Below are 10,306 nucleotides of genomic sequence, written 5' to 3'. Positions count from 1 at the left end.
CATCTGATGGATGATGAGATCCCTGTGCCCTTAGCTTAGCTAACTGCCAAAACAAGCATTCAGAAAGCGTGGTGATGGATGGACGTTGCGAGAGAGGGGCCCCGGCGCCGATGGAGGACAAGACATCAGATCATATCACAGAAATTAACGAGAAAGAGAACAAACGAACCAAGACGACAATGGCCGGCTTGGGTCGTTGTGTGTGCTTCGTTCAGTACTACTGTTGTGTGACATACAAGAGGCAGCCTGCACCCACCACATGCATGCCAATGCCATGCATGCAGCAGCAAGACTGATATGATTCTCCTGACTTAGCAGCTTGCATACTGTTGCTCGTTCGATGATTGTTGTTTATTTTCTTTATCAGCTTAGGCTTTTAAATTGAATTATTGGTGTACGTAACTCAGTATGTTAGCGAGACCGAAAATCTGAAGTTCAAATCATGTCAGATGCGCAATTAAATCAATAATTGTAGCCCATTTCTATTTCAGGCTTGAGGTTTGAGGGAACCTCGCGTAGAGGTGAGTGTTGGCATATAAGCCGGTTGAAGTAACGAATAGGTTGTGTTTGTTCACATGATATTGAGAGGAGAAGATTTACCTCATACATTTTCTTTTCCGAACTAATAAATGATGCGTTGTTCTTAAAAACTTTCAATAGAAATGTTGCTTTAAAAATCATATTAATCCATTTTTAAAATTAAAATAATTAACTATTTAATTAATTATATGCTAATATGGTTCATTTTGTTTTGTGTATCTTCTCAATCTTCCATTTTTCCCTCCTCTCAACTCCTTCCTAACAGTGTTTAATTACCTTGCTGGGGTTGTCAGTCAATTGTGGGTTAGATCCTATATTAATGGCCACTGCATATTTACAGCAGTATGTTCGGGCAATTTGTTGATGATTCTACAATTACGTGTATAAAACTAGCTGGCTCTCTTATGTAGGATGGTTAAGTTCCTCTGTTAATTTGTGTGGTTAAGTTTGAAAATTCCACACAGATACAGCAATGAACTAAAACTAGCTCTCTTATGTACTAGGATATATAATTAACTAAAACCAGGTAGCTAATATTAACTACCTGCAGCTGTTAATTTGTATGGATCAGTTAGTTAAGTTTGAAGCTTCCACACTGATACAGACTGAAAGATACAGCAAAGGACTAGAAAAAGGGTTCCAAATTAAGTACTCCATTAATATATCCACCCATCAACAGAAACTGATCATTCATACATTATATGTACACATGCATGACGACGTCTGCTACTACGGCAATCTCAATCAAATTAAAGGCTAAGATATATAATTTACCTCCAAACAATGCAACAGCGCTATACGACGTACCACTATACCCTATACACAGGTGCGCATGTTTGCATGCACAATCAACGTAATCTGCACAAGCTGATCGATGGATCGATCACCACGAAACAAATCAGATCAAACAATCGAGGTGAAAAGAGGTTATTAATAATAAACGCTAGCTAGCTGCGCTGCAGAACTGCAGCTAGCTAGCAGCTGGGAGTGTGTGTAAGCTAGCTAAGCTAGCACTAGCAGCACCGACACCTATGGTGGATCGTCACATCGGCATCAGGCCGTTGTAATTGTAGTGCTCCTCGAGCCCTAGCTCCATCAGACCGCACTGCTCGCCGCCGTCGACCCTCGATCCCGCCGCCGACGCCGACGCCGCCACGGCGCCGCCGTCGAGATGCTGGCTGAAGTCGAAGATGCTGCTGTACAGCGCCATGCTGGTGGTGGGGATGAACTCGTTGAGGGAGCCGCCGCCGCCGCCGGTGACGGGCATGTGGTGGTGGTGGTGGTGATCGGGAGGCGGCGGTGGGTGGCTGCTGTAGTGGTGGCTGCTGCTGCAGGCGGCGAGCGACGCCGGGAACGGCGGGGGCGAGTGATGGCCGGCGGCGGCCGGGTCGTGAGACGAGGAGGAGTTGGAGTAGCATCCACCCGCCTTGATGGCCGCGGCGCTCCGTGCCATGGCGATCACCGCCTCCTGCTCGTTCTCCATGCTGTACGACGACTCCGTCTCCGTCTCCGCCTTCTTCTTGTAGAACACTCTGCACAACACCCAATCCTCCTGCATGCACATATGCAAAATTAAACACACAAACTCAAGCTCTTGATTAACCAAAAGTTACTACTATACTCCTTCAGGTTATAACACATTTTAACTCTAGTTAAAGTCAAACTATTTCAAGTTTGACTAATTTTATAGATAAATATAGTAATATTTATGATACTAAATTAGTTTATCAAATCAATAATTGAATTAATTTTCTTAATAAATTTATCATGGGTTAAAAATATTATTATTTTTTCTACAAACTTGGTTAAACTTAAAACAGTTTAAAACAGTTTGACTAAACAGGTCATACCATAACCCGTGCTGGATTTTATTTATTTGAGGATGAAAGGAGTAAGGAAATTATTCGAGAAATTAGTTGGATTGTGAGGACTAACCTTGGGAGGGGTGTGAGGGTTTTCCATGCGAAATTCGTGCATGACCCAGTTGGTTTTGACGCCGTTGGGGGCGCGGCCGCGGTAGAAGACAAGGGTCTTGCGCATGCCGACGATGGAGGCGCGGCGGTGGGCGGCGGCGTGCAGCTTGGGGTTGTGGATGACGCGGTCCTTGCCGGTGGCCTTCCAGTAGCCGGACTTGGTGGCGCGGTTCGTGCGGAGCCCCGTCGCGTACTTGCGGTCGCGGAAGCTGAAGAAGTACCACTCGTTCGTGCTCAGCTTCGCCACATCTGCATGCACACCATAATTAATTTTTCACATCACAACTCGATTAATCTAGACTAATCTGAGATCAACCGTAATATATTCAGTATGTGGTATAATACTAGCTACTTGATTAATTGTTCGATATGATTCTGATTAAACTTGTTCCTGCAGTTTTGTAAAGAAATACCGTTAATTATTCAGAAATTTTGGAAAGCAGATCGATTTGATTGAGGGAAATTAAACAAACCGGTTAATTTAATCTTTTTCAATATTATGTATATTTTTATTGTTCTCAGTTTTTTTTTTTTTTTGAGAATAGGATGGGCCGGCGCGCGGGGAAATTAAGGAGAGTTTATGCACACATATAGTAGTATGTCCTGAAGAAAATGTTGATATGGAATGAAATAAGTTAAATTTTAAACATGTATAAAAATTGATGGGAAATTTGATCGTAATCGTAAGAGACAAAGAGAACAAGCTATAGCTAGAGCTTAGATAGCCCACTTGCAGTCATAAAGAAATAAATTATAGATATAGGTATATGTATGCTTGCACCAGAAGCAATATATAACACTGTTGCACATACGCGCACAGAGATATACGTGATGGATCGACCCGTGCCTTGTTGGTTAATTAACAAGGGGGAAGAATAACGACAATCCTAATTGGAGCCAATAAAGCGTGGTTGCGTGCGTAATTAATCATTCCATGGAAACGGAGGAACCATCTACGATTTAATTAACCATAATCATGCAGCAGAGGGGAGAGAGAGGGCGCGTGGCTAAGAGCAGGTACGTACAATAGCAAGCTATAAGCCAGCTATAAATATATTTTAAAAAGATAAAGGAAAAGAGAGAAAAGCAGCGGGCTATAGGTATGTAGCCAGCTGTAGCACGGACTCTAAGACGTAATATGTGTATGACAGGTAGGACAAGATATTAATAGTATAGTAAACAACTATTGTATGAATTAACTATTACATTAGCTATAAATGATTTGGAGCTAGTAGTTGACTCTCTAAGCGGCTAGTGGGAGGGTCGCTTGTGGGAGAGGAAAAAGGAGTAGTAATTAATTAATTAATTAATTAATTAATTTTGATTGAGTAAGTGATTACCTGGTAGCTCCCACGGCTCGTGGGTGTGGAGGTCCACCTCGACCATGGTGCCGCCGGCGGCGGCGGCGGCGGCGGCGGCTCCTCCTCCAACTCCGGCGAAGCGATGCTGGTTCACCACCTTGTTATGAAGGTAGTGGCAGACAAGCTCCTCGTCGCTCGGGTAGAACCGGAACCCCGGAGGCAGCGTCAGCTCGATGTCCCTCAACCCCATGTGGCTATCACCTGCTAAATTTCTTTGATGATCTCTCTGTCTATAGCAATCTAGCTATATCTATATGTGATTGATCTCTGTGGAGTATTTTGGAAGTGGTAGCTAGCTATATGTACATAGCTAAGAATTAAGCTGCAGATTGATGCAGAGAAGAAGAAGAGGAGGAGGAGAGAAATTGATGGGTAGGAACTTGGAAGTAGCTAGCACATATATCTGTATAGGTTGGCGATTGTGTGAGCTCGGGAAGAAGGCAGGAAGCAAATATATATAGCTTGGCGAGGGAATAATTATATGCGCAGCTAGCAGCTGAGAGAGAGAAGTGTAGGGAAGCAAGCAACAAAGCAGCAGCAGGAGCAAAGGGTACTACTATACTATGGCTAGCAATAGCAATAGCTATAGCTCCGATCTCTATCTCTGTGTGTAGTACGTCGGTATGTAAGTATCATGTATATGGCAGTGAGCAATCGATCAATCGGTCGAGAGCTCTATCTGCAGTAATACTGTTGCGCCTGCTGCTTGCTAGCTGCTGCAAGCAGGAGATGGCGCTGTCACGTACGCAGCGCGCGGGAGGAGGCGGAGGACGCGGGAGAGGACGCGTGCGCGGACGACGTCGCATTCACTGACGACCTCTCTCTCTCTCTCTCTCTCTCTCTCTCTCTCTCTGGAGAGAGGAGGAGGAGGAGGGCAGGTGGGGTTGGGGAGGAAGAGGAATCGAGGAAGAAGAAGGACAGAGAGAGAGAGAGGAGGAGATCCAGGGTCGCAAGAAAGATCATCGCCACGGCCGGCCCACTTGATGATGGACGATCGATATGTACATATCCCCCAAGTGCAGCGACAACGGCAACATACATGGCACTATCAATAGAGACGCATTTGGGGAAAAAACGCGAGCTCGATCGATCTCTAGCTGCCCATTATCATTGTGTTTGTGTGCATATCAATTCAACCGCGTGCAAGATCGGGGAGCCATTGTTTCGGTTATTCGTGGAACAAGTGAAACGGTATATTTGTAAATGAAAAATAATTTTTAAATAAAATTTTTATAATATTTTTAGCGATAAAAAATTAAAGGCTAAAAAATAAACTTTGATAAAAAAAACCTCAAAATCATATCCAAATTTAAGATTAAAAATTTAAATTTTGACTGACAAGTATAAGCGAAAAGATGAGGACATACGTATATGACACAGCTTAGCTAGGCTTAATTATTGATCCGTCCTACGTACAGCATCTCCTCCTCGATCCCGGCCTCTAGTATGCATCTCTACATGTCTCTCTGTCTGTCTATGCTCTAAGCTTGTTAAATTTGCTTACAAGTAAGTGCATCTATGTGTGTGTACTGTGTTTGTACAGTGCAGGTACATACATGGGTACACAGTGTACTGTATAGGACGGTGATTAATTATGCACAATGCAAGCCAACAAAAATATCGAGACGGAGGATAAAACAAGGATCAGCGCCCCTGAATATATCAATCCGCCTACACTTGCTAGCTTGCGTATACTGTACATTCAGAGAAGTTATCGAGCATGTTGATCAAAGAAATATCATGGATAACAAGTCTAGGTATTAAACCTGTGTGTGCGTGTCGTCTTCCGTGTAATTGAAAAGAGAAATTAACGGCACGATTAACAAGGTAGTCTACATCCACATACAACTTGCGAACCGCCTATGTAGTTGTATGGCTAAATAAAATGGTTCAAACTAACATAAGAGACCACATCAGTTACAACTTGATAATTATTAATTTCAGAATTCGGAGTTGTTATAATAGTAAAATCGAGAGATCAAGACGAATACAATCACATATTAAGTAATGAAAACCATTTCGCTGGACTACCCCCTCAAATTATTTCTTTCTTTCTAAAACCCCTTCAAACTATTTCAGCGGAGCACTTAGCCCCTCAAAAAAAAAATCTCATTTGCACCGCCAAACCATCAAAAATGTTTCACTTTACTTCCTAACATATTTCTCTTTTCTTTCTCCCTATATAAGTCGTATTTTGTACATAAAAAAATGTTAGGATGATGATCGATGTATTGCAACTTACGTCTCAATATATTTTTTATTTTTTATCACTGTTTTCATAGGGCTGAAGCACCTAAGGCTGATTTAAGCATCAAGATTCTAAAACCAAGCAAACAATCATGAAGAAAATTAAAAATACTTTTGAACTTTCATAGTGGTGTTATCTATGGCACTATAAAATTGCAACTTAAAATATAACTTATATAAAAATAAAAAAAAGAGAAATGTTATTAGGGAGTAAAGTGAACCAGTTTAGTAGTTTAGGCCAAATATGAGAAAAAATATTTTTTTAGGGAGGGATTAAACGATCCATAAAATAGTTCGAGCTTGTAAAATAGAATTATTTGTTTGTTTGTTTTAAATTTTAAAGATATTAAACCATTAAAATAGGAATAATAAATTTTGGACTACGACTACAAACTAAATACAACTTTGTATTTATTAATTCGAATTTCAAGATTATTTGGAAAAAAAGAAGCAAATTTAACATGTATATGCAAACAAATGTCCCGTGCATTCTCAACTTGTGGAGATTATTACTAGCTAACAGTACGTGCATCTTAAGCAAGGTATACGTATCTTAGCTTGATTACCGATAATTAGCAGGGAGAGAGGCTGTCAGGAACTAGCTGCAGGTAATCACCGTACGCTGCTTCACCGCTTGATCGATCGATCATGCATTTTGATGCGAATTTAATCATGAGAGAATCGGAAATTATTTCTTCTACTCCAAGACCAGAAAGCGACGAGAGAGATGATTATATTAAACAAACGGTAGAGGTAGTACAGGCATGTCGAAAGAAAAGGAACGACGGAGATAATGTCAGAAATAATGTCTGTTCAGCCTGCATCGATCTCTGTACTTCTCTGTATCTGTACACTGTACTGCCGATTAAATTGAATCAGATGATAATGATATCACGACGGCAAAACGTTCTCTAATTGAAGTAGTAGCAGTGCATAATGTACAGGTGTATTGTTGATGATCAATTCAAGTTCTTCATCATCATCAATCGAGAAATGCGAGGTACAATCATTGTGTACATGTATAATAATACTTTGTACGTATATTTGCCGTGTTTGTCGTGTGCTCTCTGGCGTATAAAAACTGACGAACTCCTGCAGTAGTACTGTACGTGTCTGTGTCATTAGGGCACATGCGTATATACGCAGCTAGAGCTATATATACGTTACATATTAATTAATTATAGCTAAGTACCTATTCCAAAACAGTGGGATGCGACTTATGCGACGGAATAAAAGGAGGATATGTACAGTACGTGTACAAGTACAGTACGTGTAATTTTTTTTTGAGATGAAAAAAAGTACAGTACGTGTATTCGTGATCAGTATATATCAAAAGTACATGTACCATATGCTAGCTGCGTCGTACATGCATATGGTTGTTGCGGCTTAATTATCCAAAAATTAATTAAGTTATTACATCCCTCCCCTGATCATCAATTAATAATCTACTCTTCTCATTAATAATCTCTATATAGCTAAGTACCTTGTGCAGAAAAAATATCCATCTCGATCTAGGCTACACACAGCAAGAATAATTAATAAAAGCGGCATGTATGTTTAATTAATTACTATATACTTGAGTATGAGTATGAGCCTATGCAAAAGTATATATGTTGGGAATTAAAGTAGACGATGGTCGGCGATAGATTTGATCGATGCAGGACTACAGGTAGGTAGGCACAAGCAAATACATGGGCGATGGTAAAAAAAACAGAGATATGGATATTGTTTCTGTGTGATATAGCAGTATTCTTTGTGCGAGTTGCAGTTAACTAAAATGATTGGTTTAGAGATAAATACTCCAGGTCAGGACAGGATTGATGAGAGCATGCATGCAATGCAATTTCATGGCAGTTGGAGGCAGGATAGATAAACTAACTTGGGGAGATGATTGAGTGACGTCATGCAATTAACACCAAGGAACAGGGCATAGGACGGAATTAAAAAAGAGGCGATCATTGGCTTTAAAAAACGTGGGAATTAATCATGGGGAATTTTTCGCGAACGCTGAATAATCATGGGGAATAATTAGCATTAACTGCTTGAATTGATCACCCTGATGTGTATGTATGTATGTATACGTATAGTACTCCTTCCACCCTGATGTGTATGTATGTATGTATATGTATAGTACTCCTTCCGTCCTAAATGTTTGATTCCATTTACTTTTTTAAACATATTTGGTTGTTCGTCTTATTTAAAAAATTTAAGTAATTATTAATTTTTTTCCTATCATTTAATTTATTGTTAAATATATTTTTATGTATACATATAGTTTTGCATGTTTTATAAAAGTTTTTAAATAAAATAAACAGTCAAATATATTTTAAAAAATTAACGGTGTTAAATATTTAGAAAATGATGGAGTATATATTAACTGAGGACGAGATGGATGCTGCGCTTAAGCCGGCGACTCGATCTGGAAGGTGTCCAATCCCAATCACCCAATGACAGCGATACCTCTGCAGCTGGGACCTAGAACAAGCTAACCTAGCCAGAGTATTTAGCTGCTACAAGCTACTTCTCCCGTTTCATATTATAAATCATTTAAATCTTTTACTAATCAATTTTTTTAAAAATTTAATTAAATTTATAAAAAATATAATAGCATTTTCAACACAAAATAAATATATTATCAAAATATATTTAATGTTAGGTCTAGTGAAACTAATTTAATATTTTAGATATTGCTAAATTTTATAAACTTAGTTAAATTTAATAAAGTTTGACTACAAAAATATTAAACAGCTTATAATATAAAACAAAACGGAGGGATTACTAATTAACGGGAGCTAGGATATTACATAGTAGATTTAGCTCAGAAAAGATTAGCCAGGAGGGAACACCGATTCAGACATCTCCAGCTTAGCTGCTGGTACTGGCTAGCTAACTGGACTTTTTCTATTTTCTTCAGAGCCTGAAATCGTTGGCATCTTACTCCAAAAGGGCAGTGGAAAAGAGAAAAGAACAAGACCGGTAAAGTACTACATAAAGTACTTGCTACTACATATTCTGACTTGTTATGAATGATGCAAACAGGAGATTAAAATCCCAATTTGTTAAGCTATGGCTGATGATGAGTCGTAACGAAATGAAAGAAGCAACCAAAAATAATTTATAAATAAATTGCTACTACGGTGAAAAAAAAATCATAACATAACTTTTAAAATTAAATTTTGTTTGTGGCTGATAAGCCAGCAAACAGACGATGCATGAGATCTGTTTGCAGTGCAGTGTGCACGACGGACATATGTCTGAGAAAATTAAAACTGATTAGCAGCAGCTAGATATTGTCGCACAAGTGCAGCAGAGTCGAAAATCCAGCAAGAAAGGTATGGTTCAGGCAGGGAGAGAATCAGAGAATCGATCTGGTCCAGAAACAGTCTCAGTGACCATGCTGCATGGATGTAGCTACATGTCTGAGGAACAAGTCAGTCATGGGGTGCCATCGAGTGCACGCGGAAAAGCAAACGCGGCATCCAGTGGAGATGAAGAGCATTAGAGCACTGTGCAGTGCTTATGTGGAGTGCTAGCTTGTGTAATCCAAACTTTCCAAAGTGTCAATCAGGTCTACAGAAATGTTAATTATGCTTTGTTCGTTGTCAATGCACAGTACATTACCATCCCATTATCGGATAAAAACACACAGTATATTATCCATTTCTTGATAGTACTAATTGATTGATCCTGCTGCAGCTTGCTATCAAGGATTCAGTGAAAAGCTCCTGTCCAAATGTTTGGTGGTAGAGTTGTTATTGTACAGGTAAAAGGTGCTGGAAAAAAGGAACAGTCAAGATTGTGATTTATTTTCTCACCAACAATTCATGAGTTTCCACTTAAGTAGGCCCTATATATAATGCCAAGATATGCATATATAAATGAATTGTTCATGCTACTTCTGGAGGCATCTTAAATTTGTGAGTTGATCCCCTGTCCTTCTCTGAACAGAAACAGAGAAAAGACAGACGACGTTGTGATCGTTTCTGCTCTTAATCGGAAGCCAATGGAGGAGATAGGGATCCCTAATTAAGAATACTACTGCCACAACACAACTAAAAAGCATAACCACATTTGCTTAGTTATTAATTACTACTAATAAGCTTCTTAAATGGAACTGGCCCTTATCCCTTTCTCTAGAAAAGAATATAACGGACACAATCATCATGAGCTGATGGCATTCTGTAC

At 39.6% G+C, this 10,306-nt stretch overlaps 1 protein-coding gene across 1 annotated transcript; it reads right to left on the bottom strand.

The window, feature by feature from the left end:
* Nucleotides 1-1,175: 1,175 nt before the first annotated feature.
* LOC127761537 (protein CUP-SHAPED COTYLEDON 1-like) lies at nucleotides 1,176-4,820 on the bottom strand. Its single transcript, XM_052285845.1, has 3 exons — nucleotides 3,854-4,820; nucleotides 2,476-2,762; nucleotides 1,176-2,092 (listed from the first exon to the last, which is right to left on the bottom strand). The coding sequence occupies exons 1-3, from the start codon at nucleotides 4,062-4,064 to the stop codon at nucleotides 1,583-1,585; spliced, it is 1,008 nt and encodes a 335-aa protein (XP_052141805.1). The 5' UTR covers nucleotides 4,065-4,820; the 3' UTR covers nucleotides 1,176-1,582.
* Between the last annotated feature and the right edge of the window lie 5,486 nt (nucleotides 4,821-10,306).

Source organism: Oryza glaberrima, chromosome 2 (genome assembly GCF_000147395.1).
Source record: "Oryza glaberrima chromosome 2, OglaRS2, whole genome shotgun sequence".
Taxonomy (NCBI): Eukaryota; Viridiplantae; Streptophyta; class Magnoliopsida; order Poales; family Poaceae; genus Oryza; species Oryza glaberrima.
This window is presented reverse-complemented; position numbering and strand designations above follow the sequence as displayed.

Coding starts and splice junctions, on each gene's coding strand:
- LOC127761537 (XM_052285845.1), bottom strand. CDS start 4,064: ATGGGGTTGAGGGACATCGAGCTGACGCTGCCTCCGGGGTTCCGGTTC. Junction 2,763..3,853: donor CGAGCCGTGGGAGCTACCAG/GTAATCACTTAC, acceptor GTGTGCATGCAG/ATGTGGCGAAGCTGAGCACG. Junction 2,093..2,475: donor ACCCTCACACCCCTCCCAAG/GTTAGTCCTCAC, acceptor ATGTGCATGCAG/GAGGATTGGGTGTTGTGCAG.